Source organism: Vombatus ursinus, unplaced genomic scaffold (assembly GCF_900497805.2).
Source record: "Vombatus ursinus unplaced genomic scaffold, bare-nosed wombat genome assembly UNPS02001287.1, whole genome shotgun sequence".
Lineage (NCBI taxonomy): Eukaryota > Metazoa > Chordata > Mammalia > Diprotodontia > Vombatidae > Vombatus > Vombatus ursinus.
The window spans coordinates 9,212,427-9,236,499 of record NW_020941065.1 but is presented as its reverse complement, the minus strand read 5'-3'; the positions used below and the strand labels follow the sequence as shown (position 1 = coordinate 9,236,499).

The window sequence follows — 24,073 nt, the reverse complement described above, 5'->3', positions numbered from 1 at the left end:
ACATTTCAACTGGAGATAATAGGGAGCTAGAGGTGGGTCTTGAGGAAGGGTGTAAACTGTGTTTGGAAAAAATCACCTTGGAAGCTGAGTGGAGAATGGATTGAAGTGGGGAGAGACTGCAGGGAGGAGAGACTGCAGGGAGGAGAGACTGCAGGGAGGAGACCTAGCAAAAGACTTGACTAGTCCAGGTGAAAGAAGATTAGTGCCTAAACCAAGGTGGTGGCTGTGTGAGTAGAGCAATGAGGTATAGAAGAGACGTTATGAAAGCAGAAATTACAAGATGTGACAGTATATTGGATATGTGGCAGGTAGGTGGCATCGTGGATAGAGGAATGGACTGAGGAGTCGGGATAATCTGAGTTCAAATTTTGCCTGAGATACTAGCTGTGTGGCGTGACTAGTGGCCCTGGGAAAGTCACTTAACTTCTATTTGCCTCAGTTTCCTCCTCAGTAAAATGGGGATAATAATAGCACCTACATTCCAGGGTAGTTGTGAGAAGCAAATGAGATAATGTACTCTGCATACTATATGCAAATATGTAATGTATGTGTATTTGTACTTTGCATACTACATGCAAATTATATGCAGAGTTATAGAAATGCAAGCTATTATTTTATTATTATATTCGGGGTGAATGAGACTGAGAAATCAAGGTTGACATTGAAGTTGTGGGCCTGGGGTAACTGAGAGAGGGGGGAACCTTCAACAGTATTGGAGAATTTCAGGAGAAGGGAGAGTTTTCAGGGAAAGACAGTGAATTCAGAGGTGGAGGGGCTTCCGGGACACCCTGCCCGAGATGTTCAGAAGACAGTTGGTGACTTGTGTCTGTTGCTCAGGAAAGAGGCTAGGGGTGAATACAGAGCTCTGGGAATCATCACCCTTGAGCTGATAATTGAATCCACGGGAGCTCATCAGACTACCAAGTGAAGAAATCCAGAGAGAGAAGAGATCCCAGGACAGGGCAGGGGTAACCTCTGCCTGCCTCCATGACCTTGGGGGAAGAAGCAGCAAAGGGGACTGAGAAAGAGCTTCAGTTCAACTAACGGGAAAAGAAACAGGAGAAAGCAGAATCACCGGAACCTAGGGAGGAGACAGTATCGCGGAAAAGGTGATCCCACCTCGTCATCAAAGGCTTCACAGGAGAGAAGGAGGAGGATGGAGAAAAGGTCTTTTGTTTTGTCGATAAAGAGGTCCATAGTAACTGGGGAGAGGGTAGTTGTAGTTGAACAATGAGGCCAGTAGCCAAACCACAAAGGGTTTGGAAGGGATTGAGAGGGGCCACAGCTAGGTGGCACAATGGATAGAACACACCAGCCTTGTAGTTAGGAGGATCTGAGTTCAAACCTAGCCTCAGACATTTACTAGCTCTGTGACCCTGGGCAAGTCACTTAACCCCGATTGCCTTTAAAAAAAAAAAAGAATGAGAGAGGAAGTGAAGGCACAAATCGAGGGTTAGATGGCTTTCTCCAAGAGTTTAGGCACAGAAAGGAGGAGAGATAGATGACAGTAGCTGGCACTGATCAAATTGAGGGTTTTCTAAGGATGGGAAGATGTGGGTAGGTTTGTAGGCGACAGGAAAGAGACAGGAAGACCTGGGTTTGAACCCCATCTCTGACACTCCTAGGGACTTGAGCGGTCATTGAGGCAGGGGATAGATAGAGCACTGGACCTCCCTGTCTCAGAAAGACTCCTGAGTTCAAATTGTACTGCAGATACTAGCTATGTGACCCTGGGGAAGCCACTTGTAGCTGCTGTCTGCCTCAGTTTCCTCATCTGTAAAATGGGGGTCATCATAGGTACTTGTAATGCCCGCGTCAGAGTCGAAGTCAGAGCATTTAGGGTTAGAATCGGAGGGTTGCTGTGAGGCTCCAATGAGGCAGATGTATAATCGTCTGTACGCGTGCCAGTTATTATTAGAAGTGGCAGCTGGGACTGGAAGAGGCACACAGTTGTACCACGCCCTGCCGAGGATGTACCCCATTCAGCATGGGAGTATCATTGCCGTGACAGCTCATGCAGTGTGGTATGGTTAGAAGCTGCAGTGGGCAGGCTTGGGCAGTAGAGGGTGCCCGTGCCTCAGTCAAGGTTGGGTAGCCCCCAGGCTCAAGCCAAGAGGTGGCTTTTCTCTTAGCATCCTAGGTCCAGAGCTGGGACAGAGGTTTCACACACACACACACACACACACACACTCACTCATTTTACAGATGAGGAAACTGAGGCTCAGAAAGCTTCAGTGACTTGCGCGTGGTCCCACATGTAGTAAGTGGAAGAGTGAACCTGGTTCCTGTGACCCCAGATCCAAATGGTGCAGAATCAAATGAGATAACATTTGTAAAAAATACTTAGCACAGTGCCTGGACGTACTAGGTGCTATGTAAATACGTATTTCCCTTCCCCCCTGCACCATGTTATTCCCAGAGGAAAAATTAAAATCCAAGGTTCAAACCATTCATCCAAAATCTATTTATATAATTTATCTATTATTAATATTTATATTAATTATTTTATTCATTTATTTACATTTATCTATTATTATTATGTTTATAGAACACCTACTGTGTGTAAGGCATCATGCCCCGCCCTGCACCGAATACAGAAAAGTTCCAAATATTTCTCAGTTGGGCAGGGGTCAGACTAGAGTGACAGTGCTAAGGCCAGGATGACCATTAAAAAGAATCCAGCACAACGGCCCTCACTTATGGACAAGGAAACTGAGTCCCAGGGAGGTGGTGACTTGCCCAGGTACCCACAGGTAGCAAGTCACAGAGTGTGGGATCAGAACCCACACCCTCTCACTCCAAATCCAATGTTCTTTCCACTGTACCCTGCTGTCTTCCCTAATGACCTCCTAGGCCCCTTCCAGCTCAGAGTGTCTTTGAATTAAAAGACACAGGCCTGCCCTTGAGCAGCTTACAGTCTAGTTAAGCCCATGGAAAACCATTAGGGCAGGACTCAATATACGCAGCATAGGAATCATACAGTACCATGGGAGTTATAGGGGAGCACTGGAAGAGAATAAGCATTTATTAAGCACTTACTGTATACCAGGTTACTGTGCTGAATACTTCACAAATGTCATCTCATTTGATCCTCACAACAACCCTAGGAGGTAGGTGATGTTATTATCCCCATTTTATAGTTGAGGAAACTGAGGCCAACGGGTGGTTAAGTGACTTGTCCAGGATCACACAGCTAGTAAGTATCCGAGACAGAAATTTGAACTCAGCTCTTCCTGACTCTATCTGCTGCACCACTTAGCTACTGTAGAGGAAGGGGAGAGAGATCACTGTGGGGTAGGTGACTAGGGCAGGCTTCTTGGAGATGGTGAGATTTCAGCTGGGTAGGACCAGTAAAAGATGCAGTAGAGGGACCACCTGCCTTCAGCCCCTCTTTAGCGGCTACATTGACACCTCTTCCCCACTCTGAAAGAAAGATAGAGACTCCTCTCTGGGCACAGAGATGGCCTCAGGCCCGTTTTTCCATATGCCCCCTTCAAGTGCCGACTGTGGGGATTCTCTCTTTCCCTCCACCATCTGTCTGCTCCTTCCATTTCTGCTCTTCCCCAGGGAAGGCCTGGGCAGCTGCCCAAGACCCTGCCAGGGCGGGGCCTACGTTCCATGGGTCTGTGGAGGGGTGATGTTCTGTGGAAGAAGAACGGTCTGAGGGACCAGTGTCTTTTCTTTCAGCTATCCCACTCACCGCTTACGGACCGATGGCCGCAGCAGCTGCAGCAGCCGCTGTTGTCCGAGGGACAGGTGAGACCAACTTTGGGTGTAGGGGATGAATGAATGAAGCATGTATTAAGCGCTTACTGTATGCACTGTGCTAAGTGCTAGGGATACAAAAAGGAAAAAAGAGAGGTGTAGTCCTCTCTTGGGGAGGTGGGGAGGTGTTTTCCTTCCCACTCTTGGGGAGCACAGAGGCATTAACCCTATTGACTTGCTCTGGGTTGGGTCTGGGGCCCACCTCTCCTCTGGGAGAAGTGGGCAGTGGGGAGTGTGGGCGGTGGGTGGGCAGGCATGGTGTATTGAGGAAGGGGCTAGCCTGTTGGGCTCTTTTCTCTGGGTTGCCAGGATCTCACCCCTGGGCGCTGGCTCCCCCTCCAGGTTCGACACCAAGCCGTACGGGGGGCTTCCTGGGCACCACGAGCCCTGGCCCGATGGCCGAGCTCTATGGGGCGGCCAACCAGGATTCTGGGGTCAGCAGTTACATCAGTGCCGCCAGCCCTGCCCCCAGCACTGGCTTTGGCCACAGCCTTGGGGTGAGTAGTCTGACGTGGGATCTAGTTTCCCATAATGTTATTGGGGGCTCTGGGGAGTGGGACCCCACTTGAATTGAAGGGAAAAGGGGGAACCCCATGGTCAAGAAGGGAAAGGGCTGGAAATTCGATAAGGTTAGGTCGTGCTCTTTGGGGTAGGCAATACCTTTGATACCCTATTGGTTGTGTTGATTTGTTTTTGCTTGTTACTTATTATAAGGGTGGGAGGGAGGGGAGTCTTTGGGAAGGTATATAGAGTACAAAAAAGACAGTAATGAAACATTTCCCCTCCATTCCTTCTAAAAAAAGAAGAAAAAAGAAATGAATCATTAATGATCACAGGAAAGAGGGCATCCTGAAATTCTTATCTAACTTTCTCAGTCTGTTGAATTTGGGATTTTGGATTCCTATTTTAGGGTCCCTTGATTGCAACAGCGTTCACCAATGGGTACCACTGAGTCAGGGGATCAAGGAGGCAGGAGGTAAGAAGCCTGTGAAGGGACATGGAGCCGGGGAGGGGGGTCAGGGCAAAGGAATGGGGCCTGGAAAAGGAGCAGGGGGAGGTCTGGAATCAGGATGTCAGAATTTGAAGGGCCCAGAGATGTGGAGAGTGTCACGCATGCTTCACGGTATCTCTTTCTAATATTTCTCCATCCACCTTGAAGTTATTGATTCCTGTTCAGAGGATGTTTGGGGGGGAGGGGGCTGAAAATGGGGAGGATGGTGGAATGCAAAGACCTTTGGATCTTGAACCAGAGTAGTTTCTGATCACAAGAGCATCCAATGGGAGCTGGCAGGAAACCCAAAGTTCATTTTACAGAGGAGAAAGCTGAGGCAGACAGTGCTCAGAGTCACATGGCTGGTAAATGAGGCAAGATTTGAACTCGGGTCTTCCTGACTCCCAAGTTGCTGAGCCACCTAGCTATGTGTGTCCATGAGCAAGTGACCTCCCATCTGGGCTTTTGTTCCCTTCTCTGTGAAAGAGAGTCCTTTCAACTCTCAGAGATCATAGTGCCCTAGGGGATAGAGGGCTGGTCTTGGAGCCAGGGTTCTAATCCTGGCTGAGATTAGCTGTTTGGAGTCACTTCTCTGAGCCTCAGTTTCCTTATCTGTCAAATGGAGACAATAAAACCTTGTCTCCTAGGGTTGAGGCTCGGGTGATCTTATATATGTGAAGCCTTTTTCGAGACTTCAAATCACTAGATCAATGATGGTTATTATTATCTGGGGCACAACCCAGCACTTTTATTTTACAGATTAAAAAAAGGAAAAATTATGGATCAGGGGGAATTGGTTTGCTCAAGGTCCTACAAGCTAGTCATTGCCAGAATAGGGAGTACAACTGAAGGCTGCTTGTGGGGAAAGATTGGAGGGTTGGAGGATAAAAATGTGGGGGGAAAAAAAGAGAAAGGTGTGGATCATCTCAGAGCCATAACTGGTCATTCTGACACCAGAGGCAGAGAACACCATTCAGCATTATAATTCATGGTGTGAAAATAACACCAGAAGTAATTAAGATAAATTTAGTTGCCCCGGAGGTATTATGTTCCTGTAGTGATTTCTAGGCTTTACACCTGATAAATTTCAGTACTCTGGGACAGAGGCCCACTACCCTGCCCTAGTTATGGCTCTGGATAGTCTAGGACCTGGAATTCAGGGGTTACAAAGAACAGGCTAAGAAACTGGTTGCTATTCAAGAAAGGAGAGTAGGAAAAGCCTGTGGGTTGGAGAGACACCATTGAGGAGCTGGGGTGTAACTGGCTCTGCTTTCCACACTCTCTTGTTGAAATCCCCCAGAGCCCTCATCGGCAGCTGCCTGAGGACAGTGAGCTCGGACCTGCCCAGCCAAAGGGGAAAGGGGAAGGAGGCTCGGCCCACCACCCTCGTCCCCTCGCCAAGCTGCACACTGCCTGCAGGCTGCCGGGCTCCCCGCCTGCCCCACCCCCCTCCCCCCTCCCCCCTCCCCCCTCCCCCTCTGCCTCCCAGCCTACCCCAGTGACATCATCTCACTGCCCTTACTAACCTCCCCCCCTCCCTTTGCCACCCCCATACCCTTCCCTCGGCTTCTATTTATTTTGGAGTAGATGGTAGCCTCCTGGTTTTCTCCCATTGGGTTTGTGCCCCTTCCCTTCCCGTCTCTTCGCCCTATCCTGTAGGTCTCCTGAAATGGCTCATGTGCTTGTGTTTAGCTAGGATGATGGCGGGGAGATGTGCGGGGACCCATGCCTCCCATCCCCCCACCTTTGTTTTATTGTTTTGTTTTTTAATTCTGATCTCTTTCTTTCCTTTTTTTCTTTTTCCTTTTTTTTTTGACCAAAAAAAAAAAGAGAGAGAGAGAGAGAGGAAGAGAGAGAGAGAGAGAAACATTTTTAAATTGTTTCTTGGTTTGTGAATGTGAAGCTCCGGGCTGCAGGGTGGGGGGCCAAGGGGGCCCACACCGACGAGAGAACAAGTGTATATTTTGGTCTGTGGCAGCCCAGGCTCTGGCCGAGCAGGGCTGGGCTGTGGGGTCAGGTGAAGCCCTGGAGATGTCTGTCTCCTGTATGATATTGTAAATACTATGAGGTGAAGCCCCCCCGCCCCTCTCCGTATTCCTTGCCAGGGTCGGGGAGGGGCCTCACCTCACCCCACTCAGCGGGCCCCTCTGTGAACCCCCTCCCCACATGGTTACTGTAAGATTTTTGTTAGGGCCTCCACTTGGACGGGGAAAGGAAGGTACCCTCTCTCTCACCCTGGAGCTCAGGGGGAGTCCTATGGGCTACCCATCCCCCACCCCTGCCCCAAGCCCCAACTTTGGATGGAAGGGAGGGGGGGCTTCCCACCTTGCCACATTTGAAAGGAATTAACTCTCCAAAGGGCCTTCTCCCACCCCTAACCCCTCAATAGGCTGGACCCTCATGTTTCCTGCCCTGGGCTCACTGTGGGGAGGTGGGTGTTGGAAGGGGTATGGGTGGGTGACTCCAGGGGCAAGCAAAGGGCTTCTCAGGGATCCCCCACATTCTTTCACAGCAGCCTCCCACCTGGACAGGCCACATGGCCATTCTCCCCAAGGTCATGGTCGGAGCCCCTTGGCAGCCCCGTGGGCCTTCCCCACCCCCCCAACTCCCTCTCTGCCCTGGTGCCCTCTCCAGCACCTCAACCAGGGAGAGAGAGTGGATTTAGGGTCTAGATTTCTGTGAACCAAAGACCTGACTGGGGTGTGAGGATGGAGGCTTAACTGTTGCTTTCTCCCCCACCTCAACTCCCACCCCAGGGAGGCTGGCCAGGTCCAAGGCTAGGGGGTGTCCCACGTGCCCCTACCCCCCAGCATCCCCCAACTACCTTTGGAGAGTTAATTATCAGTGTGAGGTGCTTAACCTGTTAGTGCTGAGAACACAAAGCAATAATCTTTGTTACTGAGACGCGCGGCTGTATGTCTTTTTTTTAAAAAAAAAATATTTCCTAATAAAAGAGAAGCTACATTTTATTGGTTTTTATTTTTGATTTTCTACACGTCTGAGGGGAGCCCCTAAGTGGTTCTACCTCCCCCCTCCCCATCCTTCCCCACCCCCACCCTCTTTGTTCCCCTCTCCTCCTTAGGGCTTGGGGCTGGGGCCGGAACTCTATTCTATGACTCATTCCTGGTTTTTTTAAAGATGTTAAGTGGTGTTTTGAAACCAGTAAATTTACCACTCTCTGGTATCTGTTCTCTCCACATCTGTAACCCTCTTTCCAAGATCTTTCAGTTTTAAATTCCTAATAAATTATTTGAAAATGGTGCTGGTCTGTGGTTGTGATTCTTCTGTGTGACTTGAATTGAGAGGGGTTCCTCAGGGACCACCTACTCTTTCTCGCTCTATCTCCTTAAGGAACTTGCCTTGAATACAGAGAGGACCCAAAAGGCTTAGGGTTGAGAATCACTCTCTGATGCTAGCAGAACTGTGTTCATTCAGGAAGCTGTTTTTTTTTTTTTCTTTTTGATGAGGCAATCAGGGTTAAGTGACTTGCCCAGGGTCATGCAGCTAATAAGTGTGAAGTGTCTGAGGTCAGATTTGAACTCAGGTCGTCCTGACTCCTAAGCTGGAGCTCTATCCACTGTACCACCTAGCTGCCCCTATAATTTTGGCTGTCATTTGCTTTTTTTTTTTTTACTGAGGCAATCAGGGTTAAGTGACTTGCCCAGAGTCACATAACTAGTGAGTGTTATATGTCTGAGGCCAGATTTGAATTCAGGTCCTCCTGACTCCAGGGCCAGTGCTCTGTCTACTTAGCTGCCCCAGAAAGCTTCTTGACAGAGAGCAGTCCTCATTCAGCCATTCATTCATTCACCAAGCATTTATTAAGCACCTGCTGTATACCTTTTGCTGTATAGGAGAAGAAACTGAGGCAGGCCCAGAGAGTTTAAGTAACTTGCCTACAGTCATACTGGTAGTGTCCAAGGTGGGGTTTTGGACCCTAACTCCAAATTCAATGCCCTGCCCATTACACCACACTGAAAACAAAAGTCCCTCCTCTCAATACATCTTTGTTGACTCAACTCAGGGAGTTCACATGTGATGGGTATCATGATTGAAATTTAAGGTAAACTGAGGCACAAGGCTCTGAGCACATTCAATTTATCGGTAAGGCTGGCAGTTATCAATAAGAGGGGTCTTTAGACCCTAAATGAGAGTTGATAGATTATTTTATGGACAATAAGAAAAGCACCCCAAAACTGGAAGGCAGCATCAGAGATGGGGAAAATACATAATTGGTTCCAAAGTCAGAAGCCTCTTAGTGTGGAGAACAATATGATTGGCTAGAAATCTGGAACGCAGGGCTAGCAACACCTCCTTCCATCTTGTGGCTGTGGAAGGCTCACAGCAATCACAGACCAGACTCCCCAGCAACCACCTTCATCCTTCAGGGGTAACAGCTTTCACCTAATTTTACAAGGGCAGCTAGTGGTATAGCGATCTTTTAATTGAAGTGATTTATAGGGAAACTGAACTTTTTTCAGAGACAAACTTGACTTAGGCACTTCTACAAAATGTCAGTGGTTCTACAGAAAATAATCAATTACAAAACAGAATCAAATTTGGGGAGGGAGGAGAGACAGTTGTCAGCTTTGCTTGACGGAAGGGGTCAGAGTGCCTCGAGGTCTTCCAGATCAATCAATTAATCAATAAACATTTGTTAAGGGCCTACTAGGTCAGGCTGCTAAGCTACTGACCTTCCACTTGGGATTCTGTCGTGTTCCTCCCTAGCTAGAGGCAGCTGCGGAAGGGAGGGGCCTGAAAATTGCCACGTCAGAGCAGATAAGAGGCTCCCAGGCTCTGAGCAGAGGCTGTGCCCTCTCTCTCCTGACCTTGCAATCTGAGCCCTCTGAAGGCTGAGCCCTGAGCCCTGAGCCCTGGCACCAACATAAAGCTTGGCACCAAGGTTCTAAGTTCACTCTCTTCATCCCTTTAGGTTGGAATTCTACAGGTGTCCATTAAAAGTCTGTTTACAACACACACCAGGCTCCCTGATGAGCACAGGGGGGAACCACTAAATTAAAAAACAAAGTAAAACAAAACAAAAACAGTCCAGACCTCAAGGGGCTTACTGTGGAAGGTGAGTTGATTAAACTACAAGTAAACTGAGTTAGGCACTCCCAGGTGAGGAGATTGCTTCCACCAAAGAAAGTTGGTATCTTCTCTGTAATTAAAGAGAGTGACTCACTCTTTGATGGGCAAAGAGAGGAAGGCAAACAGTCAATACATGTTTATTAAGTACCTACTATGTGCCAGGCACTGAGCTAAGCCTGAAGATACAAAGAAAGCAAAAGACAATTTCTGCCTGTGACGAGCACAAAGTCTAATGGGGGAAATATGCAAAGAACTTGTACAAACAAGATACAGACAGGATAAATTGGAAATAAACAGCAGAAGGAAGGGGCTAGAATTAAGAAGGATGGCAAAGGCTCCTTGTAGAAGGTGGCATTTGAACTGGAACTTGACCAAAGCCAGGGCAGAGATAAGGAGGGATGCATTCCAGGAATGTTACAAAAGCAGGAGAAATGCTCAGAGCTGAGAGGTGAGGTCTTATTGGAGGAATAGCCCGGAGATTCAGATACTGGATAAAGAATACATATTTGGGCTCAGATTCTTATAATCTAGCCAATAGCTCGCTAACATTCAGACTCCTTAAGAGTCTGCCTAATATGGCAGATCTTTAACGAACCTTGTCTTTGACTGAAAGAAGGCTTGGGTCAAATTCTTTCGGGCAGGACCCACGTGTTGTGATTTTGGGGTCCCAGCACCCCTAAGCCCCTAGGCCTCAACATTTTGGTGGCCCTTACAGGGAAACTGTCTAACCCCAAGTTCTTCTCCAGCCAGGACTGGAAGGATCAAGAAATATTCTATCACCCATCAAAGAGGGTAACTACAATCCCTCCAGGGACTGTAGTAACTTCTGTCTTTGGGCTGGCATTTATCATCTGGCTGGCAAGGAAGCTAAAGAAAGGCAAGAAGTCTCCCAAAAGGCCTGACGTATACTAAGTTGCTACTTGTTAGAGAAAAATTGAAAAACTGTCAAGCCCTTCAACCAACTTTGTGAAAAAGGACTAGAAGTTTTGGGTGGATTCATCCACACTGGAAGATGACATCGGCGGTGTTTTTCTCCATAGCAATGAATTATCCCCACTGTGTCCCTTTTGATGTATACTATTTTCTTCAGTTGTTATCTGCAGCCATGACCCATAGGTTTTTTACCTGGTATATTTTTGTGCCTATGTATCTATTAAAAAATCATTTTGGATTTCAAGAAGAAGGAATTATTTTGAAAAATAAAGACATCCAACTATGGCCCAATGCCAATTCTGCATTGCAAATACAATAAAATGCTGTTTTATAGCAAAAAAAAAGAAAAAGAATACATGTTGGGGGGTGGGAGGGAGTATGGAAAAGTGTGTGTTGGGGTGTCCCAGGTTAGGAAGGGCTTCGAACACCAAATAGGGTTTTATGCCTGATGTTAGGGGCCATAGGGAGCCATAGAGTATGTTGTGTGTTGGGGGAGGCCAGAGCAGCGTAACAGGGACAGATCTGAACTTTAGAAAGGTGACTTTAACAACTGAGTAGAGGATGGACTGAGAAAGATCTCAAGTAGGCAGACCCGCCAGCAGCTATCACAGGAGTCTAGGTATAAGGTAACAGGGTCTGCTCTAGCGTAGAGGCAGGGTCCAAGGAGAGAAGGGGGAGTATTTGGGAGATGTTCAACGGTAAAATCAATAAGCATCTGATTGGATAGAGGGGTAGGGGAGAGTAAGAAGTTGAGGATGACACCTAGGAGCACCTGGGAGGATGGTGGTGCCCTAGACAATAATAGAGATGTTTGGAAGAGAGAGGGCATGGAGAGGGGGGAATATAATGAGTTTGGTTTTGGATGCATTGAGTTTAAGAGGTCTCAGAGACATCCAGGTCAAGATATCTACTAGGTAGTTGGAGGTCAGCACTGAGGTTAGGGCTGGATAAATGCATTTGAGAAGGTACCATATAATCTTACCCTCTCATTTTAAAAAGGGGATAGGAAGTAAAGGATAAGAGATTATCTGACCTCCTCAAGTTCCCATTGGTAGTAAATAGAGTAATCAGATGCTGCTGGTGGCACAGTAGATAGCGAAACAGGATCTGGCGTCAGTAGGTCCTGAGTTCAAATGTGACCTCAGACACTTACTACTTACTACTACTTACTACTTACTCTGTGACCTTGGATGAGTTGTTTCACCTCTGTTTGCTGCAGTTTCCTCAGCAAAAAAATGGGGATAATATTAGCTCCTACATTGTAGGGTTGTGAGGATCAAATGAGATAATATTTGTAAGAAGTGCCTGCATTCAGTAGGTGTCCTCTAAATGCTTATTTTCTTCCCGTTCCCCTAGTTGAGATTTGAGCCTTGGTCTTCTAACCCCAAATTCACTACAGCACACTCTTTGTCCATTAACTAGTAATTACTGATATTGTTAATGGTAATAGCAACAATTAATAATACTGCACTGACTTATGTGAATTTAGGGGGATAGAACATCCCAGGAGCTCAGTCGGGAGGCATCTCTAAGGCCATCAAAGCTTGCCTACCAGGAGGCAATGTAGAAAGAGTTCTTGTCGTTGTCAGGAGTAACCCACCTCGAGTCCTTGAGTCTGTGCAGCTGTGACCTTGCAGAGGGCGTGGGTAACCCACCACCTGGTGGGGGTAGCAAGCGTATCTTCAGCTGTTCTTTCCACTGACCATTTTGTTCTTCCCAGCCTGGGAGAGACCAATTGCCATACACCTGTGTTTTGACAGGGCCAAGCTGGGGTGGCCTGGGAGTGCATCTGGGGGGTGGGGGCTGGGCAGAAGTTGAGAGGAGAAGCTGGACGTGTAACTAGAGGCATCCCCACCCCCCAGTACGGTCCATTGTTCAACTGACCGGAGAGATCCAGACCTCCAAGGGTCTTGGGCTCAAATCTGACCGTTTCCCCTCCTGAGCCTCGGTTTCCTCATCTGCCTACCTTATAAGATCATAGGGACCTAGACCGAGAATTAGATCGAGGTCCTGAGGCCCTAGTGGGAAGGGCCACCAGAGGCTGACCAGTCCAATCTCTTCATTTTACACTTGAGAAAATTGAGCCCCATGGAGATCAGAATGTAGAAGGAAAAAACATGAATACTTTCCATTTTAGGCTTGAGTCTGCCCGAAACCATTGTATTCATCATTCACATCTAAGACATTTCTGGCTTAAAGAGAAGTCCTGCTTGGCAGAATTCCCCCATGCTCTTCAATGCGTCTGGACTGCAAAACAATTAGAGGAAATGGTTTTTGGAATCTTTGTTTTTTGAAGCAATCGGGATTAAGTGACTTACCCAGGGTCATACAGCTAGTAAGTGTCTGAGGCTGAATCTGAACTCAAGTCCTCCTGACTCTAGGACCTGTGCTGCTCTGTGGGATCTTGAAGAAGGAAATCACAATGTGTAAAAATACAGTTTGGGGTTAACATTACAAAGGAGTTGTGTGGGCACTGTCTCTTTCCCTCCTGGCCCATCCCATTCAAATATTCTCCAGGAATACACAAAAGGATCTAGGCCCAGATATCTTAATCCTTTTCCAGTGGAGAAGGGTAAGTCTCTTTGGACCTATCTCTTAAGGGATAAGGGGAGAGGAGAAGGCCATTAGGTGGGTTTATAGCAAGGCCCAGAGGGAAGGAACTGGGTCAAGCTTAAGTTCCTACTAAGTGCCAAATTCTTAGCAAACAAAAGGTAAAGAAGATATCAGTCATTCTTTGTTAGATAATTGGGTTCCAAATCTTAATTTTTTGGGGGTGAGGCAATTGAGGTTAAGGGACTTGCCCAGGGTCACACAGCTAGTGTTAAATGTATGACCTGAGACCAGATTTGAACTTAGGTCCTCCTGACTCCAGGGCCGGTGCTCTGTTCACTGCACCACCTAGCTGCCCCCAAATCTTAATTTTAAACCTTACTCTTAATCCAACTTCCCAAGAAAGGCCTTTTGTCCTACTTTTCATCTTTCCAAAGGCAAGTCTTTCTTAATATTGTTAGAGAACATTAAGGAGGTACATTCGCTAGTAAATATTTCTTAATATTTCTAGAGAAACGAAAAAGTTTATTAGTATGTTCCCCCCCTCCCCCCCCAGGAAGGTGGTAAAGCAATGGGCCTGGAGGCAGGGCCAGTCCCGCAGGCCTGGAATGCTCTTTCTCCTCAGCTTGGACTACTGACCTCCCTGGCTTTCTCTAAGTCCCAACTAAAATCCCACCTTCTATAGGAAGCTTTCCCCAGCCTCTCTTCATTCCACTGCCTTCCCTTTATTAAGGATTTCCTATTTTGTCTCATATATAATGTGCTTTGTATATATTTGTTTGCATGTTGTCTCCCCCATGAGACTGTAAGCTCCTTGAGGGCAGGGATTGTCTTTTTGTATCTTCAGAGAGCTTAGCACAGTGCCCGGCACATAGTAGGCACTTAATAGATGTTAATTGATTGAGTCAGAAATGAGCTCTTTGGGTTCCACATCCACGTTTCTCTTGTAATAAACCTGGCTTTCACATAAGACTCATGACGCTGACACAGGAAGACCTGAGTTCAAATCCAGCTTTAAACACCTGTTAGCTGTGTGACCCTGGGCAAGTCACTTAACCTCTGTCTCAATTTCCTCATCTGTAAAAATGATGATAATAACAACACCTACCTCCCAGAATTGTTAGGAGGGTTGAATGAGGTAATATTTGTAAAGGGCTTTATGAACATTAAGGTATCTAGAGCTGATTCCAAGTTACTGGGTAGCTAGATTCAGAGTTAGAAAACATAGATACCAACCCTTCACCTGTCCCCTACTACCTCTATGACACTTGTCAAGCCTTGTCACTCTTCTGGACCTCAGTTTCCTTATCTGTAAAACAAAGGACTGGATAGATGACCTCTGAGATCCACCCTAGTCCTGCATCTTATGAACTAGGGGTCCCTGGGACGGGTCAATGGAGGATTTAAGGCCTGTGTATTTTTCCAATGCAAGGGAGAACAGCAGTGCCTAATCCCCCCACAAATGTGGCTGACTGTGTAGGCATCATAGGAATTTTGCCTGACTGCTCCCTAAAGGTAAAGGGTGCCCAGACAAGCCCTCGTTGTTTTCAAAGGCTTCCTGGCCCCTTGAGCATTTCCTCCTTCTGGAACCTGTAAGATCATGAGACCTAGAGTTAGAAGAACTGGGAGGCCAACCAAACCATATTGGGAAACTGAGTCTCAAAGTGAGGAAATTATATAGCTACGCTGACGGTCGTCGGTTCTTTCTTCCTCTCCGGCCTCACCCTTCGGTTCAGCTCATAGCTTCCAGCTCTCAAGTCCCGAGGTGACATTCAGGTAAACTGGGAGAACCTTCCTCTCTGACCAAAGCTGAGATCAGGGGCTTGAGCAGAGCCAGGATCTCACCCCAGCCCCTTCTCTTTGTTCCAGGTGGAGAGGGGTGTGGTGAAAGTGGCCTCCAGCAATGCCTTCCCCCAAGCTTCCCTGAGGTTTTTTCCCCCCTGGATGGGATGTGTGGGTGCTCGATCAACTTCAAGGCTGGTCTTGCTCTTATGGGGATTTAAGGGGTCAAGGTCCAGACTCCAGAGCTTCTGGCCCACCTGAAACACTCCCCATATGGAAAAAGGGCCAAGAGTCAGAAAAGGATGGGGGAAGGGAGATGGTGAGTATTTCATGTGTGTATTTCACGTATGTAATTTCCCTCTCCAGAATTAGTGGCATTTTACTTTGCTTTTCATTTAAAACCTTTTATTCTGAATTTCAAGAACACCAAATAAAACAGGGACCTCCATATACATAATAGAACAGAAAAGGAAGATCGTATATGAAACTGCAGATCTCATTTTATTATTTTTTTTTATTTAATTCTGGGCTAGAGGCAGTGGGGCCTAGCCAGTCATGTGTGTCCCTGGAGTCAGGAAAACCTGAGTAAATCCTATGGGACCCTGGACAAGTCACATAAACTCTGGTGCCCAAGGCTCTTCCCTGGAACGGAGATGCCCTCTGACTTGAGGGGCAAAGGGAGTACCCTCTGCATTGCAATCCCAGGTCTAGTTCCGTGCCTACCCCTGTTGGCGTATTCATGGGTACATGTGTACATATATACACACGTGCAGTAGGCATGTATCAGAATCCACTGATGTTGAGTGTACGTGCAATTTTTTTTTGTTTTTTACCAAGCCTAGCTTGGACCCGGCTTTAAGTACTCCCCAGAAGGGTCAGTCAAGGCCAGCAAAAGGAGCTGGCAGAGAGAAGAACAAACACTAGTCCCTTATCGCCCCGTGGGACGGCTATAAGAAGGCAAGCCCCATGGTAGCCTGGTCTCCACTTTTGTTCACCTCCCCTGAGAACAGAATGCATCTCCTTCTCCTGGCCATCTTCTTGGCAGGTAAGGTGTTGCATTAGCTTCCCTGGGTGCCGGGGGCCGGGTCTGAAGCCAGGGTGGCCAAGGGGAGAGACAGACAGAGTGGCTGGCTCTCAGGGGAAAGGGCAAGGGACTTGGAGAGAGAGAGCCTTTTGGCACTGGTTTGTGGCAAATTAGCTCCAGTTTCTTCACCTTCACGGGCTGGAAGAGACACATTTGACAGATGAGGAAACTAAGGGCTAGAGAAGCCATGCAGGTAGTAAGTGGCAGCTCTGGTATGTGTACCCAGGTCTCTGATCCCAGATGACTATCACACAGGGCCCTTCTCTGTGGACTTCTGATTCCTTCCCTGTAAAATCATGGACCCAATGGTCTCTGGGGTAACCTTCCAGTTCTAAATCTGAGGCAGCTCTAGGCTGAGGCTAGGGACTAGACTGAGTTCTAAATTGGAGACCGATGGCTTGGAGGCCCTAGTGGCTGCAGTGCTGGACGCTAGATAAGAAGAGCTGAGTTTGAATCCTGCCTCAGATGTTTCCTAACTGTGTGACCTTGGGCAAATCACTAAATCCCTCAGCCTGCCTCAGTTTTCTCATCTGTAGAATGGGGATGACAGTAATAGCACCTACTTCATGGAGTTGTTGTAAGGATCCTATAATAGTTGTAAAGTGCTTTACAAAGCTGAAGCACTATATAATTACTAGTTATCATCATCATCATCATCATCATCATCATCATCATCCTTTGCCCTGAGTTCAAACTCTACCTCAGACGCTTATGAACTACGTCACCTCAGGGAAGTCCCATAACCTCTTAGACCTTCAATGTCCTCTTCTGTCCTTTTTCTCTTTTTTTGTTCTTTTTATCTTTTTTAAAAAAAGTATTTACTTTCCCCCAATTACATGTAAAAACAATTTTCAACATTCGTTTTTAAAAATTTTGAATTCCACATTGTACGTAGTAACAGCAACATTGTGCGATGACCAACATTGATAGACTTAGCTCTTCTCAGCAATGCAAGGATCTAAGACAACTCCAAAAGATTCATGATGGAATGCTCTCCACATCCAGAAAAAATTATGGAATCTGAATGCAGATCGAAACACGCTATTCTCTCTCTCTCTCTCTTTTTTTTTCTTTTTAGTGGTTTTTTCCTTTTGTTCTGATTCTTCTTTCACAATATGACTAATGTGGAAATATGTTTAATATGATTGCACGTGTATTGGATATATCATTGCGTGCTCTCTTGGGAAGAGAAGAGGGGGAAAATTTAGAACTCAAAACCTTATAAAAGTGAATGCTGAAAGCTAAAAATTAATTAATTAATTAAGAAAAATTTGCGTTCTAAATTCTCACTCTCCCCATCCCTCTCATTGAAATGGCAAGCAATTTGATATAGTTTATACAAGTGTAGTCATGCAAAACATATTTCCAAATTGTCATGTTGTAGAAGAACACAGACCCAAAAAGCCCCCACAAACACCTAAAACAAAGAAAGTAAAAAAAAAGTCTGCTTTGATCTGCATTCAGACTCTATCAGTTCTTTCTCTGGAGGTGGATACATTTTTGTCATGAGTCCTTTGGAATTGTCTTGGACCCTTGCATTGCAGAGAAAAACTGAGTCATTCACAGCTGATCATCTTACAATGTTACTGTTACTGTGTACAATATCATTGTCCTCCTATGTAATGTAAAACGTTGCAAGACCTGCCTCACGGGGCGATTGAGAGGAAAGTGATAACATCTTTGCAAACTTTGGAGTGCAGTAGGAGCTATTGGTTTGCTTCTATGTAATTAAATAGTTGCGAGGGGGCTAGTGTAGTGGCTAGCGAGCTGGTCTAAGAGTCAAGACAACCTAGGTGTAAGTCATCCTGCCTGTGTGACCCTGGATAAGTCATTTATACTCGTGGTACCCCAGGCAACTCTGTTTATACAAGGAATTGTCGAACAGGTCAATCAGTCAATAAATGGGTGCTGCGCTAAGGGCTGGGGAGACATAGGAAACAAACACATGGTCAAACAGTAAGCAAACCAACAGCTATAAACACGCCGTATGGACAGGATCAATGGGAAATAATTAACCAGGAAGGCACTTTATTTAAGAGGGGCTGGGAAAGGCTTCCAGGAAAGGGGATTGCAGTCGGGACTCAACTCGAAGGAAGCCAGGTGGAGATGAGGAAGAGGAGGGCTGCAGGCATGAGGAACAGACAGTGAAAACGCCCGGAGCCAAGTCATGGAGGGTCTTTTCAGGGAACAGCCGGGAGGCCAATGTCACCGGTGGAAGAGTTTGTGCTGTGAAGTGAGGTATCAGAAGACCCGGAAAGGGAGGAGGGGGCTGGATTCGAAGGGCCTTGAATGCCAAACAGAGCATTTTGTATTTGATCCTGGAGGTGATAGGGACTTTGTTAAGTAGGGATGTGATATGATTAGACCAGAACTTTAGGAAAATCACTTTGGTAGCTGAATGGAGGCAGGATTGGAGTGGGGAGAGACTTCAGATTCACCAGAAGCTCAGGTGGGAGGTGATGTCAGAGAAGAAAAGGGGGTATACTTGAGAGATATTGCAAAAGCCTCGGCAACAGCTTGGATATGGGGGGAGGGGTTGAGAGATAGTGAGGAATCCAAGATGACTGCTAGGTTGTGAGCCTTGGGCATGGGGAGGATGGTGGTGTCCTTAACAGTAATAAGGAAGTATGGAGAAGGGAGACTTCGGGGGAAATCATATTTACTTACTATATGCCAGGTACTGTGTTAAGTGTTTTACAATTATTATCTCAATTGAGATAATACTCAAAACAATCCACGGTGTAGGTGCTATTATTATCCCCATTTTACAGAGGAAGAAACTGAGGCAAGTAAGTTATGTGACTTGCCCAGGAACACTCAGCCAGTAAGTATCTAAGGCCACATTTTAACTCAGGTCTTCCTGATTCTAGGCCCAGCACTCTATCTACTGTGTACCTAGCTGATAATGAGATGGGGGGTTTGGGGACACGTTTAGTTTAAGATGTCTACTGGACATCCAGTTCAAGATTCGTTAAAGGTATTTGGAGAGTTGAGATTGAAAGTCAGCAGAGACTTCGTGGCACGACAGGCAAAGTCATCAGCATAGAGATGGTCATTAAATACATGGGAGCTGGTGAGATCACCAAGTGAAGTGGTATAGAGGGAGAAGAGTAGAAGGCCAGGGAGAGATCCTGGGGAGATGTCTGTGGTCAGTGGTTGTGATCTGGAAGACGAGCCAGCAAAGGAGATTGAGAAGGAGTGGCCAGAGAGGTAGGAGGAGAACCAGAGAGAGAGAGACAGAGAGAGAGAGAGAGAGAGAGAGAGAGAGAGAGAGAGACAGAGAGAGAGAGAGACAGAGAGAGAGACAGAGACAGAGAAAGACAGAGAGGGACAGAGACAGAGAGACAGAGACAGAGAGGGACAGAGACAGAAAGACAGAGACAGAGAGGGACAGAGACAGAAAGACAGAGACAGAGAGACAGAGACTGAGACAGAGAGAGTGAGAGAGAGACAGAGAGGGAGAGAGAGCAAGAGAGAGAGAGAAGGAGAGAAGGAGAGAAGGGGAGAGAGAAGAGAGAGAGAGAGACAGAGAATATGTGTATGTGAGAGACAGAGAGAGAGACAGAGACAGAAAGAAGTGTCCTGAAAAAACCCAGAAAGAAGAAAGTATTGAGGGGAAGAGAGTGATGGACAAGGTCAAAGGCAGCAGAGACTCAGAGGTGGAGGAGAGTGAGGATGGAGCAGGTCCCATGGGCATTAATGGAGGGACAATAAACTCTCGGGTCAGGACCAGAAAGGAGAGGCATGACCTGGATCATATTGTGTCAGGGCTTCCAATAATGTTATCCTCCGACACCTCTTTCTAGAATAGAGGAAACCATGGGTCTCTTAAAGAATGTAAGCTCCTGGAGCGCAGGGACTGCTTCCTTCTTTGCTTTGTACCCCCAGCACACAGCACACAATGTCTGGTGTATATTGCTGTTCAGACCTTCAGTTGAATCAGACTCTTCATGGCCCCAGGACCATAGTACACCAGTACCGTCCATTGGGGTTTCTTAGCAAAGACACCCAGAGTGGTTTGCCATTTCCTTCTCCAGTGAATTAAGGCAAACAGAAGTTAAGTGACTTTCACAGGGTCATACAGCTAGTAAGTGTCTGAGGTTGGATTTGAACTCAGGTCTTATTGACTCTAGGTTGGCATTCTATCCACTGCACCACCTAGCTGTCCCCAACATTCATTTTTTTTTTAATTTTTGTACGCTACAAATTTCTGCCAAAGTAATTTTCCTTAAATGTATATCTAACCATATGATTCCCCTTCTCCATCAAATCCTGCAGCTCCTGATGTATTTCCTCTAGGATAAAGCAAATTTGTCTGTTTGGATCTTAAAGCCCTTCACAATGTGATCCTAACCTATCTTTTTATCCTCACGGGACATCACTTTCCCTCCCATACTCTCTGATGCAGCCAAACTGGCCTTCTCTCTGGTCCTCACACTTGGCACCTAGATTAATATTCCTAATGAATATTGATGTAGACATTTTAAATAAAAAATTAATAAGGAAACCATAGCACTATATCACAAACATTGTACACTATGACCAGGCTGGATTTATACCAGGAATGAAGGGCTGATTCAATATTAGGAAACTGTAAAGGTAATTGACCATACTGATAACAAAGGCAACAAAAATCATATGATTGTGTCGGTAAATGCAGGAAAGGAAAGGCTTCTGACAAGATACAACACCCATTCTTGTTAAAAACACCAAAAAGTACAGGAATAAACAAAATGATAAATCATATCTATGGAAAACCAAGAGCCAGTATTTTCTGTGGTATTTCTAGAAATACTAGCTATTACAATAAGAAAAAGAAATCGAAGGAATGAAGAAACAAAATTGCTGCTTTTTACAGAGAATATGATGGTTAATTTAGGGAACCCTAGAGAGCTGACTGTTAAACTAATTGAAACTTGAAGAGGAAAAAATCTGGGCTATCAACTGCCATATTAAAAAAATGTTGTGGGGCAGCTAGGTGAAGCCGTGGATAGAGCACGAGTCTTGAAGTCAGGAGGACCTGAGTTCAAATCCGGTCTCAGATCAAACACTTGACACATACTAGCTGTGTGACCCTGGGCAAGTCACTTAACCCCAATTGCCTAAAACAAAACAAAAAAAAGTTCTAACTCACTAAAAATTAGAAAAATACAAATTAAAATAACTCTTGAGGTTCTACCTCATAGGCCTCTGATTGGCAAAGTTAACACAAAAGGAAAATTACAAATGCTGGAGGGGCTGTGGGAAAACAGGTACATTAACAAACTGTTGGTGGAACTGTGAACCAGTCTAGTCATTCTGGAAGGCAATTGGAACTCTGCCTAAAAACCTATTAACTGTGCATCCTTTTTGACCTAGCTGCTAGGTATATACCCTATAGATATCAAAGAAAGAAGAAAAAGACTCATATGTCCAAAAAACTCAACCACAGTCCCAAAGGACTCAGAATGACACAGGCTACCCATTTCTAGATAGAGAGGTGGTGTGTGTTTGTGTGTGTGTGTGTGTGTATACACACACACGCACAAATATACACACGTATATATGTGTGTGTATGTATGTATATACATATACACACTTACATACATACATATATATTTTACAGACATGGCTGATGTGAGAATTTGTTTTGCTCAACTATACATATTTATAAAGGATTTTGTTTTTTTTCTCACTTTATAGTAGGAAGGAGAGAATATGGAATTGCAAATAAAATTGAATTTTAAAAATAATATTAGAAAAGTAGATAGGCGCTATATTGTAGTAAGGCAGCTAGGTGGCACAGTGGACAGAGCACCAGGCCTGGAGTCAGGAAGACTAATTTTCCTGATTTCAAATCTGGCCTCAGACACTTACTAGCTGTGTGATCCTGGATAAGTCATTTCACCCTGTTTGCCTCAGTTTCCTCACCTGTAAGGTAAGCTGGGGAAAGAAACAGCAAACCACTTCAATCTCTCTGCCAAGAAAACCCCAAATGGGTCATGAAGAGTCAGATGCTAATGAACAACAGAGGCAATTGGTTCTTTAAATGTCCAGCTGACTTTTCTTTTATCCTACAGGCAACAGGTTACCACTGAAGGGTTGTTTTTTTTTTTTTTAAATGTTTGTTTGCTTGTTTTTTTAGTCCAGAAGGTTACGGCCACGTGAGTCATACTGGTAGTCAGTCCTGGCAGTCAGAATCGGGATGCTCCTAACTCCAGATCCAGTAAGATTTTCAGTACCCCAAACAGCTCCTCTAGCTGTGTGACCATGGGCCAGTCCCAATTTAGTGAAGGCCAACGACCCTTTGTCAGAATCGTGTTTTCAAATACACAAAATAAAATACACAGGATTTCAAACGAAACCAATTCTGTTGAAACAGTTATTACCATTGATTTTGTTTTGTTTTGTTTTATTTTGTTTTTCCACAAACAAGTTCATGGATAGTGAGTGTCAAGCCCCTTTATCCCTAGCTGCTGGGATGGTGTGTCAGCTGTGAATCTCATGATCCTCAGGACTGAGTCCATGGCCTTGGTCTCAATCTCTAGCAAGCTAACCACCCCCAGGATGACTTATGCCTGTGTTTCCCCCTCTTCAGTGGGCATCACCGCTGATGTCAGCCCCCGAGCAGTGTGGCAGTTTCGAAATATGATCAAGTGCGTCATTCCCGGTAGTGCGCCCCTGAAGGATTACAACAATTATGGTTGCTATTGTGGCCTCGGCGGGAGCGGCACCCCTGTGGATGAACTTGACCAGTGAGTAACCATGGGAAGAAAAGGAGGGTGGATGGGCTACAGGTCTCAGCCTTTGGAGCCAGTTTACTTCCACAAACAGTTAGTGTCACAGGCTGAACTTATCTGACCGTGGGCCCCTTCCAGCTCTAAGATTTTGTACTTTTTTTTTAAATGCCTGCTCAGGCAGAGTGGAGGGCTTGCAGTCAAACAGACCTATGTTCAAATCCCATCTCAGACACTTACCAGTTGTGTGACCCTGGGCAAGTCACTTAAGCCTCCCTCAGCCTCAGTTCCCTCATATATAAAATCAAGATAATAGTAGGAGCAATCCAGCTAAATTCTGAGGTTCATTACCAGGTTGGCCGAGACGGGAAGAGTAGGCCAGTCAACCAATCATTCAGTCAATGAGCCCTCAAGGAGTTTCCTTTTGAGCAGAAGGGAGAGTTGACCCTTACCGGCTAGTTCCCCATCTGTGGTCCTCCCCACTCTAGCCCCTAAGAATTGCCATCTTCCCAATCTGTTTTTCTCTGTCCAAAATTCTATGAGGATGATGGCTACCTGGTTGGCCTACTGGAGAGCCAGAGCCCTGGATGGGCAAGAGAGGAAGGCAAAGGGTCAGCTTTTAGCTAAAGAGGAAATAGAGAAAGAATCTGGGTGGGGTGGGAGGAAGCTAAAACTGGAGAAATGGCCCTTCCAGGCTTCTGGGACCTTTGAGGCTGGAGCAAGGGCCTGGGAAAAGTTGCCACCTGTGTTGTGGCACCTGGGCACCTCCAGCTCACACCTGCGGCGCCTGGCCTGGCACTGATTGCTATCCTTTCCCTCAGGTGCTGCCAGGTGCATGACCAGTGCTACTCAATGGCCAAGGAACTTGACAGCTGCAAGTTCCTGGTGGACAATGCCTACACCGAGCTTTATTCCTACAGCTGCTCTAAGAATGAAATCACCTGCAGCAGTAGGTGCACCCCAGGCCTCGCCTTACCCTAAGGGCCTGTAGGTCTCCCATGGGTGGGAAAGTCCTGTCTTCCAATTTGAGAGGATGGGATTTGGTGTCCTCTTAGGCCCTGATCTTTCCTGTTCGAAGCCCCTCCCAGCCCTGACATCCCTTAATTCTAAGGCTCCACCCAGCTCTGACATCCCCTGTTCTAAGGCCCCTCCCAGCCCTGA

The 24,073-nt window shown here is 46.2% G+C and overlaps 2 protein-coding genes across 5 annotated transcripts in view; both read left to right on the top strand.

Annotated features, from left to right (window-relative positions):
* MSI1 (musashi RNA binding protein 1) overlaps positions 1-6,137 on the top strand; it is a 29,637-nt gene extending 23,500 nt beyond the window's left edge. For 2 of the 3 annotated variants that reach the window (XM_027865084.1, XM_027865080.1), the window contains 4 exons: positions 3,688-3,756; positions 4,108-4,262; positions 4,676-4,741; positions 6,057-6,137. In XM_027865084.1, the coding sequence (XP_027720885.1) occupies positions 3,688-3,756; positions 4,108-4,262; positions 4,676-4,717 (266 nt within the window). In that variant the 3' untranslated portion in view covers positions 4,718-4,741; positions 6,057-6,137. Of the gene's footprint in view, positions 1-3,687; positions 3,757-4,074; positions 4,263-4,675; positions 4,742-6,056 lie in introns of all 3 variants that reach the window. The other variant, XM_027865076.1, reaches the window with a different exon arrangement.
* A 12,135-nt stretch (positions 6,138-18,272) lies between these two features.
* Positions 18,273-24,073, top strand: part of PLA2G1B (phospholipase A2 group IB) — a 6,339-nt gene continuing 538 nt past the window's right edge. The window contains exons 1-4 of one of the 2 annotated variants that reach the window (XM_027865279.1): positions 18,273-18,434; positions 22,321-22,401; positions 22,774-22,930; positions 23,734-23,861. In XM_027865279.1, coding sequence (XP_027721080.1) covers position 22,401; positions 22,774-22,930; positions 23,734-23,861 — 286 coding nt within the window. In that variant the 5' untranslated portion in view covers positions 18,273-18,434; positions 22,321-22,400. Of the gene's footprint in view, positions 18,435-22,320; positions 22,402-22,613; positions 22,931-23,733; positions 23,862-24,073 lie in introns of those variants that run through there. The other variant, XM_027865271.1, reaches the window with a different exon arrangement.